This window comes from Microtus pennsylvanicus, chromosome 7, assembly GCF_037038515.1.
Source record: "Microtus pennsylvanicus isolate mMicPen1 chromosome 7, mMicPen1.hap1, whole genome shotgun sequence".
Classification (NCBI taxonomy): Eukaryota; Metazoa; Chordata; class Mammalia; order Rodentia; family Cricetidae; genus Microtus; species Microtus pennsylvanicus.
This window is the reverse complement of record NC_134585.1, coordinates 109785562-109805308: the sequence shown is the minus strand read 5'-3', so window position 1 is coordinate 109805308 and position 19747 is coordinate 109785562. Positions and strand designations below refer to the sequence as shown.

The 19747-nt window shown below is 39.6% G+C and overlaps 1 protein-coding gene across 5 annotated transcripts in view; it reads left to right on the top strand.

Moving 5' to 3' along the window:
• The window catches only part of St7l (suppression of tumorigenicity 7 like), an 87272-nt gene that overhangs the window by 15992 nt on the left and 51533 nt on the right, over nucleotides 1-19747 (top strand). For all 5 annotated transcript variants that reach the window (XM_075981705.1, XM_075981704.1, XM_075981703.1 and 2 more), the window contains exons 6-11: nucleotides 3093-3171; nucleotides 12388-12542; nucleotides 14280-14377; nucleotides 14817-14931; nucleotides 16634-16706; nucleotides 17987-18089. In XM_075981705.1, the coding sequence (XP_075837820.1) occupies nucleotides 3093-3171; nucleotides 12388-12542; nucleotides 14280-14377; nucleotides 14817-14931; nucleotides 16634-16706; nucleotides 17987-18089 (623 nt within the window). The remainder of the gene's footprint in view (nucleotides 1-3092; nucleotides 3172-12387; nucleotides 12543-14279; nucleotides 14378-14816; nucleotides 14932-16633; nucleotides 16707-17986; nucleotides 18090-19747) is intronic.

The following is a 19747-nucleotide window of genomic DNA, read 5'->3' as shown; positions in this document are numbered from 1 at the left end:
GCAACACCGGTGAGCCTGTCTCAGAGAGCATACGACACACTAGACAGCCAAAGCCTCAAGAGATGGCTCATTAGTGTCCAGCTTTATACTTTAATGGAAGCTGAAAAATATGGGAGTGGACCTGCGAGTCCACTGACTGTGGTCAGCTAGGGCTGAGCCTCTGTGGTTCTTGACCCACAGATAGGTGCAGTTCTTTTTTGTGCTAATAAGAATATTGCAAATATTAATTGAAAAAAACAGATAAATCTGGGTGAAATTTTTTGTGTTTTAATTATTTTAAGCATATCATGAGCTCTTAGCAGTATTGAATAATAAATCAGTATTTTGATTTAAATTATTTTTAGGCCTTGGGTTTTTTTTTAAGTCTTTTTTTTTTTTTAAAAGACAGGGTTTCTCTGTGTAATAGCCTTGAGTGTCCTGGAACTCACTCTGTAGACTAGTCTGGCCTCAAATTTACAGAGACCCACCTGCTTCTGCCTCCTGAGTGCTGGGATTAATGGTGTTTGCCACCACCACTCAGCCTTTAATCCATTTTTAAGTTTGTATTTCCCCTTTCCCTTTAGATTTAGGAATACCTTGGTTGTAAAGAGCAATCTTGAAAGGTAGGGATGGCAGAGGATTTGAAAACACAAGAATAACAAAACATGCTTAAAGATGCATTACATAGAATCATTAGAAATGAAAAAGGATCTCTGTGGCCATCCTTGTCTTCAGAGCGAGTTCCAGGACAGGCGAGGATGCACAGAGAAACCATGTCTCAAAAAAATAAAAGCAAAGAAAAACAAAAGGCAAAAACAAACACAGTAGAAATAAAACATTGTCTTCATGTGTTAAATTAACCGAGATTTATAATGTAAACTGAGTAGCCCTTTTCTGAAATGCTAGGGACCAGAGCGTCCTTTAGATGTTCTTTAATATTTGAGATATTTGTATGTGCATAATGATATATCTTGAGAATGGGACTCAAATCTAAACTCAGAATTCTTGTTTCATATATGTTTTATACACATAGGTGGAAATATTTTTTGTGTTTTGTTTCGATATTGGTTTGTAGAGATAAGGACTTATATAGCCCTGTCTAGTCTTTAACTTCTTAAGTAGCCAACACTGGCCTTGAGCGCCTGCCTGGACTGCCTACATTCTGGGATGACAGGCATATGCCCCCATACCCTTCTTATTGTGCCTGTGTTTTGACTGCAGTCAGGTGCTGATTTTTCCACTTTTGGTTTTCCACTTTTATATGTTTTATATTTTGAAGTTTTATATAGTGATGCTCAACCTGGCTTGAAGGGTAAGAAACTGGGGAAATGGTCACTTTCCTGTACGGCCTCAAACTACAAATTAATAATTTTATTGAATGGAATTTGAGTGTATATATCCAAACTCCTTTAAATGCTGTACCTATTTAAACAAAGAAATATTTAGTCATCTATACAAAGATAGAAGCTGAAAGATTATTTTTTGTTGGTTTTGTGTTTTGTTGTTTTGTATTGCAGTACTGAGGACTAAGTCTAAGATTTCAAGCATGCCGGACAATTTTTTTTATTACTGAACTTTATTCCTGGCCATTTTTGCTTGTTCATTTAAGTCAGGATATTGCTTTGTAACCCTGGCTAACCTGGTACTTGCAGTATAGTCCTGGCTGGCCTCAAATTCATAGTGATCTTCCTGCCTCAGCCTCCAGAATGCTAGATAAGAGGTTTTCACTACCTTACTGGCTGAATGATTGTTATCACAATGTGTTGGGGTTGTTTTTGTTTTTGTTTTGCTATGCTTTGTGTTTGAGGCAGAGTTTCATGTAGGTTGAACCCAAATTCTCTGCATAGCTCAGGACGACCTTGCACTCTGGATCCTCCTGCTTCCACCCTCCAAGATCTCTTATGCATAGTTTATTATGTTTTAATAATGGGAAAGCACTGGAAATAACTTTTCATTGAAAGGGAATTAATTAGATAAATTATGATTATATACCAGGATATTATATAATCACCTCAAATGCTGGTAAAGATTTGGCATTAAAATTTGGCCTGTAAATGCCGTACAGTTTATAGTAGAGTCCTATCATCAAAGGTTTACAAGACTATGGTATTAGTACCATAGTATGTCTCTATGTCCTACTTTAGTGTTGTGGCAGACGGTGCTCTTTACCTGGTCAGAATCAGGCAGTGCTGGCTTGCATCAATTTGTCAAGTTCAGGAAGCATTAGCTGTCAGCTAGCTGGTGACATGTTTGATATGAAAAATGTATTTTTGTTACACATGTGGAATATATTGTCTCATTTCTGAGCCAAAACTAATATTTTGTTTCCAAAGGAAAACTCAAACATTTTCCACATTATTCTTTCTGGACAGTTGTAGGTTTTGTTCCAAAGTCAACATTTATAAGTTCTCCATTTTTCTTATCAAATATAAAGTAAGCCAGGTATTTCCCAGAATCTACTTTGTGTGTGTGTTTGTTTAGCTTTTAGGAGACAACACGGAGCTTGATAGCTATCTTCATTTTGGTTCAGTAAATGGTAGCAAAACCCATCCCATTATTCCAGAGAAATCCTAACTCAGGTTAGTTTTGAATCTTGATAAAGCTGAGGTTTTCCAAAGATGGGCTGTATTCTAAATTATCCCAGTCTTCCTTCCCAGTTTTCATAGAAAACACACATCTACACTTTTTCCTATGCCGAATCATTGATTAGATTAAACAAAGACTGTTTAGCTTTTGTGTATTCTTGGTGGTTCCACGGGCCTTTTCAGAACAGCGAAAGCAGGACTGTCGTGTCTGTTATAATCTAGTGTCACTCCAGCTCAATTTTGACGTCCACTTAGATACATAGTGTCATGTGTAAATATGATGTGATTAATTCAGTTAAAGTGCTTTATGTGCTATGAAAATAGATCATAGAATATTTTTATTATATGCAAAGGTTCCAGATTTAAAATAAATTTTTCATGTAAATGTGAGTTAGTAACCCAGTTTCATATGTTTAAAAACATGGTATTTAAAGCTTTGTTTACTCTTTTAGCTCATTCTTCATACGTTTTACATAAGATTATTTATGTTTACCATCTCATCCACTCTTTGAAATATTTTTCCCACAGTTATGCAGAAGGCATGGAGGGAAAGAAATCCTCCAGCTCGAATCAAAGCAGCCTATCAAGCTTTAGAGTTAAACAATGAGTAAGTTGGAAAAATAAATTTGTTTTAAAGGAAACACAGGCAAATAATTTTGTATTTCCTTTATCTGCTCATAAGATTAGGAACACTGGCATCTCCATTCCTGTCTCGCATACTGGAGACCAGATTCTCAGTGTTCAATGATGTCTGTATTTTGCTTTTGAAAGTGTAAATTGCACATATGGTTTTCCATAAAAGTATTTTAGAAATTCTTTTTAAAATAAAGATTACTAACAAAGAATGCTAATAATCCTTACTAGTTAAATGAGTAATTAAATATTTATGCCACTGTTTTATTTCGTTTTTCATTTAATTCATTCATTTAAAGCACTCATCAGTCCTGGGAACTTATACTCAGCAATGGGCTCTGAGACATAATAAGAGGATTCAAAATTAGCAAAATAGCTGTCAGTTTTTTCCATGTTAACAGCATTTACTTACATAGCTTTTTAGATTATCTGTTTATCTTAAGAGTACAAAAATGTAAAACAGCTAGTTAGTGTTTAAATGGTACAGATCAGTGACTTTTAATTGAATATATCCTAAATAAATGCCAGGTGGGACAATGCAAAGAATAGCTCCTGGCTAATACGAATCTAGAGTTTCCCTTGTTCCTTTCCTGTCAGTAAAAAGATCCTCCTGAGTGAGCAAAATAATGGCAATGCTCTCCACCTAGTGACTGGCTGACCAGGGTTTGACTGACTTATGACACTAAAATATCAGAGCTTTATTGAAGTAACCTGGTGATCGCTCAGTCAAGTGCAAAGTACCTAAATACAAGGGAACTCATTCTCCACTTTCTGTCTCAGGGGGATTCTTAAAGACAAAATGCACAGCCAGACAGAGGTGTATAGTGTAGGAACAGACAGGTGTGTAGTGCGGGAACAGACAGAGGTGTATAGTGTAGGAACAGACAGGTGTATAGTGTAGGAACAGACAGGTGTGTAGTGCGGGAACAGACAGAGGTGTGTAGTGCAGGAACAGACAGAGGTGTGTAGTGCAGGAACAGACAGGTGTGTAGTGCAGGAACAGACAGGTGTGTAGTGCAGGAACAGACAGGTGTGTAGTGCAGGAACAGACAGAGGTGTGTAGTGCAGGAACAGACAGAGGTGTGTAGTGCAGGAACAGACAGAGGTGTAGTGCAGGAACGGACAGGTGTGTAGTGCAGGAACAGACAGAGGTGTGTAGTGCAGGAACAGACAGGTGTGTAGTGCAGGAACAGACAGGTGTGTAGTGCAGGAACAGACAGGTGTGTAGTGCAGGAACAGACAGAGGTGTGTAGTGCAGGAACAGACAGGTGTGTAGTGAGGGAACAGACAGGTGTGTAGTGCAGGAACAGACAGGTGTGTAGTGCAGGAACAGACAGGTGTATAGTGCAGGAACAGACAGAGTGTGTAGTGCAGGAACAGACAGGTGTGTAGTGCAGGAACAGACAGAGGTGTAGTGCAGGAACAGACAGGTGTGTAGTGCAGGAACAGACAGAGGTGTGTAGTGCAAAACAGACAGAGGTGTGTAGTGCAGGAACAGACAGGTGTGTAGTGCAGGAACGGACAGGTGTGTAGTGCAGGAACAGACAGGTGTGTAGTGCAGGAACAGACAGGTGTGTAGTGCAGGAACGGACAGAGGTGTGTAGTGCAGGAACAGACAGAGGTGTGTAGTGCAGGAACAGACAGAGGTGTGTAGTGCAGGAACAGACAGGTGTGTAGTGCAGGAACAGACAGAGGTGTACTGCAGGAACAGACAGAGGTGTGTAGTGCAGGAACAGGCAGGTGTGTAGTGCAGGAACAGACAGAGGTGTGTAGTGCAGGAACAGACAGAGTTGTGTAGTGCAGGAACAGACAGGTGTGTAGTGCAGGAACAGACAGGTGTGTAGTGCAGGAACAGACAGAGGTGTAGTGCAGGAACGGACAGGTGTGTAGTGCAGGAACGGACAGAGGTGTGTAGTGCAGGAACAGACAGGTGTGTAGTGCAGGAACAGACAGAGGTGTAGTGCAGGAACGGACAGGTGTGTAGTGCAGGAACAGACAGAGGTGTGTAGTGCAGGAACAGACAGGTGTGTAGTGCAGGAACGGACAGGTGTGTAGTGCAGGAACAGACAGGTGTGTAGTGCAGGAACAGACAGAGGTGTGTAGTGCAGGAACAGACAGGTGTGTAGTGCGGGAACAGACAGGTGTGTAGTGCAGGAACAGACAGGTGTGTAGTGCAGGAACAGACAGGTGTGTAGTGCAGGAACAGACAGAGTATGTAGTGCAGGAACAGACAGGTGTGTAGTGCAGGAACAGACAGGTGTGTAGTGCAGGAACAGACAGGTGTGTAGTGCAGGAACAGACAGGTGTGTAGTGCAGGAACAGACAGAGGTGTGTAGTGCAGGAACAGACAGAGGTGTGTAGTGCAGGAACAGACAGGTGTGTAGTGCGGGAACAGACAGGTGTGTAGTGCAGGAACAGACAGGTGTGTAGTGCAGGAACAGACAGGTGTGTAGTGCAGGAACAGACAGAGGTGTGTAGTGCAGGAACAGACAGAGGTGTGTAGTGCAGGAACAGACAGGTGTGTAGTGCGGGAACAGACAGGTGTGTAGTGCAGGAACAGACAGGTGTGTAGTGCAGGAACAGACAGGTGTGTAGTGCAGGAACAGACAGGTGTGTAGTGCAGGAACAGACAGAGGTGTGTAGTGCAGGAACAGACAGAGGTGTGTAGTGCAGGAACAGACAGGTGTGTAGTGCAGGAACAGACAGAGGTGTATAGTGTGGAACAGAGCTAGAATTGTTGGTTTTTACTAGTATGATGATTTTTTGAAGCACGGCACAAAGGGCTTGCCCTGTTTCAGTTACCTTAAGATTCTCTGAATTGAACATACAAAAAATAGAGAAAAATGTGTTGTTAGCTGTCTGATGCAAAGAATAAAACAAACGGAGGGACAAGAAAATAGAGAAACCAGAAAATTTGTGGGGAAAGGTCAGGGAGTGAGACACTGTAGACCTTGGAAAGCTTCCACAGATTCCGGGAGCCTCAAAGACCCAATTTTTCACAGAGTTGGGCACATGCTCAGAAATACTTGGTTTTCAAGGCCTTTTAAGCCCATATATTATCTTAATTCATGAAAAAAAATTGACCAAATCCAACAGCATTTTATGATAAAATTACTAAAACATGTTAGATATGTGAGGAATGCTCTATCTGGATAATATTGAGGCTGGCACCAGTGAGAAATGACAGCTATGGCAGTTGTAAAATACCTGAGTGAATGTTGAAAGTGCACCCTGGTGCACACACCACACACACACACCACACACACACACACACACACACACACATACACACACACACACACAGAGAGAGAGAGAAAGAAAGAGAGAGAGAGAGAGAGAGAGAGAGAGAGAGAGAGAGAGAGAGAGAGAGAGAGAGAGCGCCTTCCTCGGAGACTTTGTTTTTGTACTTTTTCCCTAGATATTTAAGAAAACTTTATCTGATAATTAATCGACCACTATGCTAACCAAGCACCCACCTTATTGGTCACAAATGGAAGAGTACAGAATTAACAAAATCATCAGGAAAGCCAGGAAACAAACAACTACAATGGCAGCAACAACAGAGAGGTTACAGAAAATCCCATTCTAGAGTTGCCAGAATATTAGAGTTTAAAATGACAATTTTCAACCGAAAATTATGAAGCCTCAAAGAACATGGGTGGGGTGGCAGATGCTTCCAATCTCAGCAGTCAGGAAGCTGTAACTGAACTCTGGATTAGCCTGGGCTACAGCCAGGCCCTGTTACCAAACAAAACAACAGAAACCAGCATTCAAAGAAACAACAGAACAAAAATGAGGAAAAGTATCCATGGAAATGTTTCCAAAGAAGTCTGGACTTTTGACTTCATAGATCTTAAATCATCTACTTTAAATTTGTTCAAAAAGGTAAAAATCACAAGAAAAGTCTATGGTGATATTTCACCATTAGAAAATTATCAATACATTTTTGAAATCCCAGTAAGTGCAGCTGGGCACATAAGGGACTAAGAGGAAATCCTAGGATTGAAAAATACAGCTGAAGTAAAAATGTACTGTAGGGAGCTCTGTACGGATCTGAGCAGACAGAAGAGTCAGCAAAGCTGTGTTAGGCCCTTTGAGCTTACGTAGTCTCAGAAGTAGGAATATGAGGGCTGGAGAGATGGCTCAGCGGTTAAGAGCATTGCCTGCTCTTCCAAAGGTCCTGAGTTCAATTCCCGGCAACCACATGGTGGCTCACAACCATCTGTAATGAGGTCTGGTGCCCTCTTCTGTCATGCAGGCAGAACATTGTATACATAATAAATAAATAAAAAAATCTGAAAAAAAAAAGAAGTAGGAATATGAGGGCTGTGGGGCAGTCAGTCATGCTGCCCTACGTATAAGTGGAGTCCCTGAAATACGGGAGAGAGGAAAACAGGGCAGAAATAATATTTGAAAAAATAATAGCCAAACCAAAATATTAATACACCGAATCCAGCAGCATTTGGAAAATATACATGAGGACCAAGTGGGGTTTGTTACAATTGAAGAGTTTCAACACATGAAGGGAGGAATCTACATGATTGTCTCAGCTGGTACAGAAAAAGCCTCTGACAGTTTGGTACTGTCATGACAAAAATATGTGAAACTAATTAATGTAACATATTGCATTAATAGGGCAAAGTGCAAAACCCACGAGTTATCTTAGTTTGTTAAAAAGGTATTTGACAAAAACCCAACATTTTATGATAAATACTAAGAAATATTGTAGATGTAAGGAATCCTGCTCAAATTAACGAGGGATCTCTGAAAAGCCAGCACCTAAGGACACTTAGTGATGAAAGACTGCGAGCTGTTTAAACCAGAAAGACAAGGATGCCTGCCCTCGCTGCTTCTGTTTACATGTTATTAGAACTCCTAACAAGCGCAGTTAGGCAAGGTAAGGGAAAAATGTATCCATATTTGAAAGGAAGAAATAAACTGTCTTTATTCACAGGTGGTGTGGCCATATGTCTAGAAAACCTTAAGAAGGTCACACAAACAGAATCCTCTCAGTGCTTATAATCTAGGTTAAATACGAGTAAAAAGTTAGCAATTCCATTGACAATGGCATCTAGCATATGAAAGTGCTTAGGGGTAAGTTTGGCCAAAAAAGTGTGAGGCTTGCACACTGAGAATTAGAAAACAGCTGGGGAGACGCAGGTCTGTCTGCTGACCTGAGCGTGACCCCAGAACCTAGGAAGAAGAGAACTGACCCCCAACAGTCATCTTACATGAATGTGGTGGTATATGTGTGCCCACATTTATGTGCTCAAAGTAATTAAAAACAACTTGAAACCTCACAAAATGTTATTCAAGCAGCAAAGAAAAAAAGAAAAGAAAAGCTGATATGTATGTCTGTATGTGTATATATATATATATGTATATATATATGTGTGTATATGTATTCATATATGACACAAGTTCAATATCTTTAACTGAAATGTCAGTGCTCCCCTGTATCAATCTGCAGATTTAATCTATCTCCTATTAAAGTTAGTACTGCTGGAGCCTGAGAGAAGGGCCAGTTGTTAAGAGCACTTTCCAGAGGACCCTGATTTGATCTCAGACAGCCATGTGGCAGCTCACAATCATCTGAGGCTACTTCCGCTTCTGGGGGGATCCAACACCCTCTTCTGGTCTCCATGGGTATTGCATGCATTGATACACACACATGCAGGCAAAACACTCATACATGTAAAATATTAAAATAAAAATAATTAAAATCTCCGTTACTATTTTTGCAGAAATTGACAAGCTGGTCTTAACATTTGTGTGTAGTTGCAAAAGAATCTAAGTAGCCAAAAACAATCCTAGGACCACATTAGAAGACTCATATTTTAAAACTTTCTACAAAACCAGATGGTTAAACCATAAGATTAAATGCCTAGACTGACTTACTTAGACTTACTGGAAAGTAAGCCCAAATATTTATGGTCTTTCAGTTGATTTTTGATGGAGGTGCCAAGGTTATTCAAAAAAAAAGAGAAGTCTTTAAAGTTGGGCTATGGTGGCATATGTCTGTAATCCCAGCATTTGGGAGGCAGAGGCAGGTAGCTCTCTGTGAGTTTGAGGCAAGCCTGGTCTAAAGAGAGAGTTCCAGAACAGACAAGACTATACAAAGAAACCCTGTCTTGAAAAACCAAACTGAAGAAGAGGAAGAGGAGGAGGAGAAAAGAAGAAAAGGAGGAAGAAGAAGAGGAGGAAGAGGAAGAAGAAAAAGAAGAAGAAGAAGAGGAAGAAGAAAGTAGTAGTAGTTTTTAACACAGTGCTGAACGATTGGATAGTTACATCTACAAGCTGGCAGTTGGACCCTTATGTTACATATACATATCAATTAATTAAAAAATAAGTAACTAAAGTATAAACTATTATAAGAGAACATGGACTGGGTTAGGGATGCAGGTCAGTGGTAGAGTTTTTGCCTAGTGTGCTTGCAACCCTGCAACTTTGCCCTGTAAAAGAGAGGAGAGGACATAAGGGATAGTTTTATGTCCCCAGGTTTCCCAGTGACTTAACAGACACAACAACAAAGGCAGAAGCAATAGAAGAAAAAGTAGGTAAACTGCCTTATTAAAGCAAAACCTCTGTGCACCAAAGGGCACATTGAAGAGGTGCTGTGTGACTGTGGGCAGGGAGGCAGGAGAGACAATGGAACTGCTGAAAGGGTATGGTGCTTTTGGGGGTGATGAAGATGCTATATGTACCTGTTATAGTTGCATGACCTTGAGAATATAGTAAAAGTTTCTGAATTTTGCAGTTGAAAATGTTTTGCCCTGGTGGGCCTGCAAGATGGCTCAGCTGGTAAAGGTACCAGTAGACAAGCTGATGGCTTGACTTTGATCCCAGGACCTCCATGGTGGAAGGAGAGAACCAAATCCCACGAGTTGTCCTCTGACCTCCACATGGGTACTGGGATGTACACACAGGCACGCATAATAAAAGTTAAATACCTGAAATAGAAAATGAAATTTTATACAGGCATGTGAATTTATCCCCAGTCTAAGACAAAATGAAGTCATTAGGTATGCATAGGACTAATTTCTAATGCAAGAATAGAAGGCAAAGTTGCCAGGAAGCATGAACTATAACCTAGGATGTGGTTTGGTGGCAGTGGTGGTGGTGGTGGTGGTGGCAGTACTGGGGGTGGAACCCAGGGCCTTGCACATGATAGACAAGTGCTTTGTCTTTGAGCCACATTTCCAGCCTTGAGACAGTCTTACTAATTTGCCCAGGCAGTCCTTGAACTTGTGACCTTCCTGCATCAGCCTTCTGAGAAACTGGGATTACAGGCCTGTGCTGCCAGACCTGGCTTGTAATTTAAAGTTATATTAGGAGCTGGGGATGTATCTAATGGTAAACATTGCCTACCATGTGAGTTCCTGAGTTTTATTCCCAGCAACACAAAACTAAAATAAAATTATGTTTATATTTAGATTCTGTTTCATCAGTTTTATCAAGGCTTTTGTACAAGTGGTATTTTGTTTTGTTTTGCAGTGCTGGGATCGAACCCAGGGCCTCAAGCATGGTAGGCAAGTGCTATACCACTGCTACACCCCCAGCCCTACAGAAATATTTCTATCCTGGTTATTTAAAAGTTTTTGAAACAAAACATTAAATGCAAATATTTGATAATGGGCATTGTGACATACATCTGTAATTACCAGCAGTTGAGAAGCTGAGTCAGGAGAATGAGAGTTCAAGGCTAGCCTGGGCTGTGTTGCAAGATTCTTTTGCAAACAACATTGAATTTGTTTTTGGAACAGCGAGCAGGGTACCTAGTGTTTAAACCACCAATATATCTAATGTTTTATCAAAGCCCAGTGTTATACATGGGAGAAATGTGTTGATTAGTAACATTATATATATAAAGTTACAGTGCCATTTGAAAAATACCATAGTGGTGTGATTTGATTTTTGTATCTGAAAGGCCCTTCTTGACCCTCATTGAGAATAGGTACCTTTTTCTTTTATTCTTCAGTAGTAGACAGGGGCCTGTCATAGAACCCAGAGGACATAGGTACTCCTATATAGTCAACGCTGTCCCCAAACTCCAGGTCCTCCTACCTCAGGGTTCTAAGTGTTGGAATTGTAAATGTGGAAATGTGGAAGCTAGCTACTCACTGTCACTGTGTTTCATGCTTGCCCTTGCATTTGTTGCCAATAATCTCTGTTTAATTGGAACATGTGAACCATATATGTAACTTTTTAGATTTGAAAAGTTAAAAGAAGTTAGTTTGAGTGTCTCAATTGTCTAGATTCAAAATATAAAACATTTTCACATATGATCAATATTTTAAAAGCCTTGTCAATGAGGCATTTTACATTTTCTCGGTCTTTAAAGATCTAAGGTGCACCAACATGCCGTGTCAGTTTAGATTAAGCGCATCTCAGGTGCTCAGAAACTCCTTGTGGCTACTGACTTGAGTGTTAGACTGTGCAGGCCTGGACAAGCAGAACTAAGACATCCTCTTCAGACTAAATGTACTTGTCTGGAAATACATGGAAGGCAGACTTTGTTTTTCTTTATTGCCCAAAGCCAAGAATTAGTTTATTTTATTGGCCAGCTGTTGACTTTAAAGATACAAACAAAAATCTCTGTGTTTTATCAGGGTGAAGAAAAGGAAGCTTGGGGTAAATATGGGTGTGAGTTGAGCGTAGGTGTATGAGAGGAAGGCCTGGAATGCAGCCCTGTGGAGGATAAGACACAGAGAGAACACTTGGATTTGTAGAAAAGGCTCAGGGTAGGAATGTTCCTGGTCAGATATGGAGAGCCCTCATTAGCCAAGCAAGCCTTTCAGTGTGCACTCCCTTCATATCCACATGGTGTGGACATTGCAGAGCAAGCAGAGCCCGAGAGCAGGCCTGGGTGGTGTGGTCCTTACAGCTACTTCTTTAGACGACGTTTTATGTATCTTTCTTATTCTCCCCTTCCACAAAAAGAAAACACAGGGTCAGAGAACAGAGCTAGAAATAGAAAAGACAGAAAATAGTGGAAGAAACATTGTGGGGTTGGACATAACACGCTAGTGTACCCCTAGTGACTTAAAATGCTGAATGACGTTTTATTTTCCTCCTCAAAGATGGAGAGTGTAGGTACGGATGAGGGAAGCATGACATAGCAAGAGGCCTGTCCAGAGAAACGTGAGCTTCACCACAGTACTTAACATAGCCTTGCTTGCTTGCTTTATAGCTGTGCCACTGCCTACGTTCTGCTGGCCGAAGAGGAAGCAACAACCATCGTAGATGCTGAAAAATTATTTAAACAGGCGCTCAGGGCGGGGGAGATAATTTATAGACGGTCACAGCAGTGCCAGCACCAGAGTCCTCAACATGAAGCTCAACTGAGTAAGCAAACTTGAACTGGCTATTATTCCTCTTTTATTTTCTTTTGGTTTCTTGAAGTGTTAGCCTCAGATTTGCCATGTAGATGAGGATAACCCAGCACAGATCTTCCCTCCTGTGCTGGGATTATAGTCATGTGCTGCCAGGCCCACATTCTGTCTTTAGCTCCTGAACTTTGTGTTTAAAGCATGAAACAATAATAATAAAAAAATATGTAAAAGTTTGATATTTTTCATGAAACAACCAATAGATTCACATATCTGGTCTATTACTTCTAACCCTCATTGTGTTTCCTCTTCAGTCCATGGCTCTGTATGTGGTGCCCAAGGGTGGTTCCTTCCCTTCTCCACTTTACTCTCCTTTCTTCTTTTCTTCCTTTATTCCTCTCTCTTCCTGTTGTTTTTGTTTGGTTGGTTGTTTTGTTTTATTTTGCTTTAAGGCGGGGTCTTGCTATTATAGCCCAGGTTGTCTCTGAACTTGGGATCCTTTTTAGGGATTGCTCTTGTGACACCATCTGATTTTCAGTCCGCACTCCAGTCTCGTATGTGACAGTGGTTCTTTTCTGGTTGATTTTTCTCCAGCATGCTTGAGATAGGATGAAACACAGGGACTGTTTTCTTTTGGAGATGCTCTTCTGGTTAGGGTTGCGACACTTACCAAAGCTGTTAGAATCGGCAGTGTTGCTGTTTCTGGCTGAGATTTGTGGCCAGGGGGTTTTAGTTTCATGATTTTGGCAGATACTGGGCAATAAATTGAAATATGTTTACACAAGGCATTATCTCTTAGCAGCAAAGTTCCACATCTTTTGTTTATGGAAATTAAAATTTGGCTAATGTTTTCTCTCAGTTAAATACTTGTGTTTACAATATATTTCATTAAGGCATGTTATTATACAAAACTATGGGAATAGTTAATATTGCAGCCTGGAACTAATGAAACTACATCTATAAAAACCTCTTTCTGTTTCCCCTTGCATAATACCAAATGTGGTTATCTTGTAGAATTTTTAATTTTAAAAATTATACTTATTTGTGTATGTGTATTTGTATGTGTATATGTGTGCATGCACACATGCATGCATAGAAGTCAGAAAACAACTTGTGTGTCAGTTTTCTCCTTCTACCATGTGAGTGCCAGGGATTAAACTCAGTCAGCAAGATTGACAAGCAAGCATCTTTTACCTATTGAGCCATCTCACTGGCCCATAATAAAGCTTTCCTCTTAGCGCTTTCTAGTAATAATTTTTTAATTAATTATTAACGTAATAAAAGTTTATATTATTCATGGAATTTTGTTTAGGGCATTTAGGATCTTTGGGCCAAAATAATAGTACTAAAATTATAGATTGTTTATACAGAAACTGAGATAGACAAATATATCTTTCTATTAATATCTTCTTGTTTTCTGCCAGTATTAAACTCATCAACTGAATGAACTATATATACTACATTCAAATTGCTTACTACTAGAGGAAAAAGTAATTAAGTATATATTTTAAGTGCTTAATATTGAAAGCACACATAAAAGTAGAGAACATTTCTTATTTATCACCTAAATTTAATATTCACTAATAAAATAATAATGCATTCTGGTATAAATTTAATTTAATTTTAATAGGCTTTTCAGGATAAGCAAATAAAATTAGTGGATAATATTTTTTTAGTGGATAATATTTTAATGAAATGTCAGGTCATAATCCAAAAAGTGATAGTTGTATCATTTTCTTATTTTGCTAAATAGGGCGAGATACCAATGTACTTGTATATATAAAAAGAAGATTGGCAATGTGTGCAAGAAAATTGGGAAGAATAAGAGAAGCAGTGAAAATAATGAGAGATGTGAGTAAATTTGATAACAGAACCATTATTTCTATAGTCCCCAACACTAAAAAAATTATCAGTTATTTTAATGCAGAGTTTTTCAGTTGCCCATTTCTATAACAAGATAGTATATTTTATTTATTTATCTATTTTATTTATTTCTTGAGACAGGGTCTCACCTTGTAGCTCTGGTTGGCCTGGAACTCTCTGTAGACCAGACTGGCCTTAAACTTACAGAGATCCACCTGCCTCTGCCTCCTGAGTAGGATTAAAGATGTGTGCCCCCATGCCCAACAAGGATATTTTTAATGTGCATACATTTCTTAAGGTTTAGGTGTTTATAACTTTGTAAAAAAGCAAAATAATTTATACTTTAACAAACCTGGTTCAGCTCCTCTGAGTTTTCTATCATGATTTGTTTTGATTTTAGTCTTTTTTTTCCTTCTTTAATATACAGTTGATGAAAGAATTTCCTCCTCTTACCATGTTGAACATCCATGAAAACCTCTTAGAATCACTTCTAGAATTGCAGGCCTATGCAGATGTTCAGGCAGTGCTGGCAAAATATGATGGTGAGTTTGTGTGTGTGTGTGTGTGTGTGTGTGTTAGTAGATAGCATGATTAGTCTCTTTTCAGCTGTGTAATCGTCAGTGTCTTCCGTTGCCTCTTTCCAGTCTTAGCAGTCAGTTTGGAGGTGGAGGTATAGCTGCTGGGAAGCATCTTCTTTATCTGTCCTTCCTGCTGAGCCAGAAGCCTATAAGAAGGAGCTTCTCCTCTATGAGGACGTGTTCTTTATTACCTGAGTCTGTGTGAGGCACTTAGAATGTGATGGTGGACATGAAAACATGGATTTAACCACAGAGAGATTTGGGCAGTAGTTACACTGAAGATAGCCTATGAAGAGAGGTGACTGTAAAAGTACAGGCGTTGTGCACATAGCAGGGTGCTCCATGACTTTTGGCATATAAAGAACAAAGTAGACGTTGCATGATAATCTTTATAAGAATAATTCAGAATAAGAGTTTTACAATCATTTTTATTTATATGAAGTAATTTATATAATTTCAGTGATCCCTATAATAAACATATGAAGTGGTAGGACAAGTGTTTTCATTCTTTTCAGGCAGCAAATTAGGAAGCGGGAGTTTAAGAAGGTTAAATATTGGGCAATGTCTTCCAGTGAATGAGTGGCAAACCTGAGCCATAACTCAGCCATTCCATTTCCATGTTTACTAGTCATTTGATAAGAATAGTTCCATGTATTAACTATTTGTATTATTGTAACAATAACAGTTGACTACAAGTGGAGATGGGAAAATGTTAAAAACACAGACTTTTGCCTGGTGGTCGTGATGGTGCACGCCTTTAATTCCTGCACTCAGGAGGCAGTGACAGGCAAATCTCTGAGAGGCCAGCTGTTCTACAGAGCAAGTTCCAGGATGGCCAGGGTCACACAGAGAAACCCTATCTCAAAGAAACAAAAAAACAAAACCACAGACTTTCCCCTCATTCAAAGTAAGACATCCACTCACTTTGCCTCCCTCTTAGATCCTCCTGCCTCTGCCTCTGCTTCCCGAGTCCTGGGGTTAAATGCATATGGCACCATGTCCAGCTAGGATTTTTTTAAATGTGCATACATTTCTTTTTTGTTTGTTTGTTTGTTTTTTGTTTTGTTTTTTTGAGACAGGGTTTCTCTGTAGCTTTGGTGCCTGTCCCGGAACTAGCTCTTGTAGACCAGGCTGACCTCGAATTCCCAGAGATCCGCCTGCCTCTGCCTCCCGAGTGCTGGAATTAAAGGCGTGCGCCACCATCGCCCGGCGGTTTCTTTTGACTAGTCTTATTGTAAACAGATTATTATCGATGTTTGTAGAATATCTGTTGTCGTCATATAGAGGACTTATGTCAACATAGTTTAATTTCTACTAAGAGGTATGGAAAGAGGTCTAGGCTGGGTTGCACCCAGGAGGTAGAGGCAGGCAGATCTTTGTGAGTTTGAGGCCAGTTTGGTCTACAAGAAACTACACTGGGAAACCCCATCTCGAAAAACCATAAAAAAATAAAAAATAAAAAAAAAGTGAGAGAGAGGGAGAAAGAGAGATCAATAAAGTTACTACTAGCCCAGGGATATGCCAACTAGTAAATAGTAAAATCTAGAATCAAACTTAGGTCTTCCAACAATGTGTCCAGATGCCTATGTCACTGTATTGCAGCTGATGAATTTGTACTAGGAGTTATCATTTTTAATCCCTACCTAAGTTGACAATATTGTTACAGATATAAGCCTTCCAAAGTCGGCAGCCATCTGCTACACAGCAGCACTGTTGAAAACAAGGACTGTTTCAGATAAGTAAGTACTTTTGAAACCACAATCATTTGGAAAGACTGCTGAACATTTAATAAGGGTTTTTCCTCTATTGACTTTTAAACAATGCGCTTTCTCCTCTCTGTTTCCTCCTGAATAACCCTTACTCTTTTGTGACTGAGGTTTCTCACTGCATGTGGTTTGATGACAGAGCTATTTAGAGTTAAGTAAGCTGGTACTCAAATTCAAACTACCACATAGTAGATGTAGCTGGGCAAGTTGTTATTTTGAGAGTAATATGGCTGAGGGGTGGCTGGAGAAATGGCTCAGCAGTTAAGAGCACTGACTGCTCTTTAGAAGACCTGGGTTCAATTCCCAGCACCCATATGGCGCTCACGACGATTTGTGATTCCAGTTCCAGGGAACCCAACACACAGACACACATTCAGACAAAATACAAATGCACATGGAAATAAAATTATAAAAAAGGAAATAATATTGTAGGGTGGTTGAATGAGGATGATATGTGTCAAGTTACTACAGCAGGTTCAAGAAGAGCCCACAGAGAATTGAGTGTGAAGCTTATAACTGCAACACCAGCCTTTGGAAGGAGGAGCAGGAGTCAAAGCTAGCCTTGGCTACGTAACAAGCTAAAGGCCATCCTGGTGTATATATGTCTCAAAAAAAAAGTACACCTTTAATGTGGTAACAGTGATTCTGTTAACAACAAGGTACAGGTAGATGGGCTGGCTTCATCTTACCCTTCCACTGAAGTTACTCTCCCTTCCTTACACCTTTGGCTCTCCTTAGTTCTCCTTATTTGGCAGTTGAGATATTCAAAATCTGGACAGGTCCAGTGATGAGACCCTATCTCAATAAAAAAATTATTATTTAATTGAGAGTCAGAGACCAACCAAATGGTGCTCATCAAGAGTAATATATCTTGATATAAATTGGAATAAAATATTTGCAGTTTCTTGTCACCTAAAAATTTTATAAAAGTCTGGATTGTGTTTTCTAGATTTTCTGAGTTCCTCAGTGGCATTACTTACTGTAGCCACCCTTCTCAGAGTGGGCTCAATGAACCTCTCCAAAGGCTCTCTGACTTCAGGCTGCCATTTTCATTCCTTCTGTGGCCTGGTGCACACTGTTGAGCCAGAGGCTTTACTTTCATTTTTATTGGTTGTATGGTTTTGCCTTTGGGTCATTGCCAGAAACATCTTTGATTTGAGGAATATATTGTAATCTGAATCCATGTTTATCATTCCCAATAGACTTTGTACATGTAGTTTGTTCATTTCTTCGTCCTGTGGTTTTCTTTACAGATTCTCTCCAGAAACAGCATCCAGAAGAGGGTTAAGCACAGCAGAAATTAATGCTGTGGAAGCAATTCATAGAGCTGTGGAGTTTAATCCACATGTTCCCAAAGTAAGAAATTTTATAACAAAAATACTACTTTTATTTAAATTTAACAAATTTATGACAATAGACCAAAGTGTATGGTTTGTCATACATTAGATCAGAATTGTTTAGTCTGCTCTATTTGCCTTCATCTTGAAAGGGATACTAATAAGGCATTTAGAAACAGTTCGAGGTCAGGGATGTAGTACTGTTAGCAGTGCTTATGTTGCATACATGAAGCCCTGACTTTAATATGTAGTGCTGCAGAAACCAAGCCTGGAGGTGGCTCATGCTTGGAATCCTAGAATTTGGAATGTCGAGGCAAAAGGATCAGAAGTTCAAGGTCTCTCTCTCTCTCTCTCTCTCTCTCTCTCTCTCCCCCCCCCCCCTTTCCCTCTCCCTCTCCCTCTCCCTCCCCCCCCTCTCTCTCTACTATACAGTTGTGACTTCTAGGCCAGCCTAGAATACATTAGTCCCTGTTTTTTTGTTTGTTTGTTTGTTTTTTTAAAAAAAGGAACCTGCTTAGAAGCAATTAGTTCCCTAAGGGCTTTGTAATTGCTGGCTGAATAAAACCTGAATTGTGTTTACTTAACTTCCTCTTCCTCAATATTGGTGGTGAATGCAGTTGCATTCCAGACCTACTTTATTATAGTTATAGAGAAGAAACAATTAAGTGACTTGATTGCTATAGATCATTTATATTTCAGATCACAGAATTAATTTTCCTGTATTGTCAAAGGCTGTTCTAGATGCATGACTGGGTTTTGAACTAGGACTGAGTAGACAAAAACTGAAATCTGGGAAATTAACCAATAAGAAGTTATAGCAGATAGAGAAACTGCTAAGTTGATGTCTGTTGGAACTCAGATGAATTGACCTACTCTATTTGTCTTTATATTGTACATCTTACATTTATACAAATTATTGGCTAATCTATGTAATAGTATCCAAATACCAAAACACTCAAACCGAAGATTAAAATTTGGATTTTATAAACAATTTCCCATGTTACAGACTATCCAGGAATAGATTCCCTTACTACTGTATGAAATTATAGCTGTGATTCGGTGTATAAGTGTGAGTAGAAGTTAACCCCAGGGCCTGCAAGATGGCCAGCTTAGTAAGTCTCCTGCTGCTAAGCCGGATGGCTAGAGTTCATTCACCAGAACCCTCATGGGAAAAGGAGAGAAGCAACTCCTGCAAGATGTCCTCTGATCGCAACATAAATAATGTGTCACATGTGATTGTACATACACAAATACAGTAAATAATGTCAGAAAAAAGACATTAACCCCTAAAAGAAAGTCTTCAAGAAGTTTTAAACCTTTTAGAATAAATAAAGATATAATAAAGTAAGTTAATGACTTGAACTTAGTAGAACATGCCTGTAATTCTTGTACTACAGAGGCTGAGGCAGGAGGATTAAGAGTTTGAAGGCTACGTATTGAGACCCTGTCTCTCTCTCTTTTTTTTTTTAAAGATTTATTCATTTATTATGTATACAACATTCTGCCTCCTTGTATGCCCACACGCCAGAGGAGGGCACCAGATCTCATTAATGATGGTTGTGAGCCACCATGTGGTTGCTGGGAATTGAACTCAGGACCTCTGGAAGAGCAGATGGTGAGCCATCTCTTCAGCCCGAGACCCTGTCTCAAAGAAAAGAAAGAAAGAAAGAAAGAAAG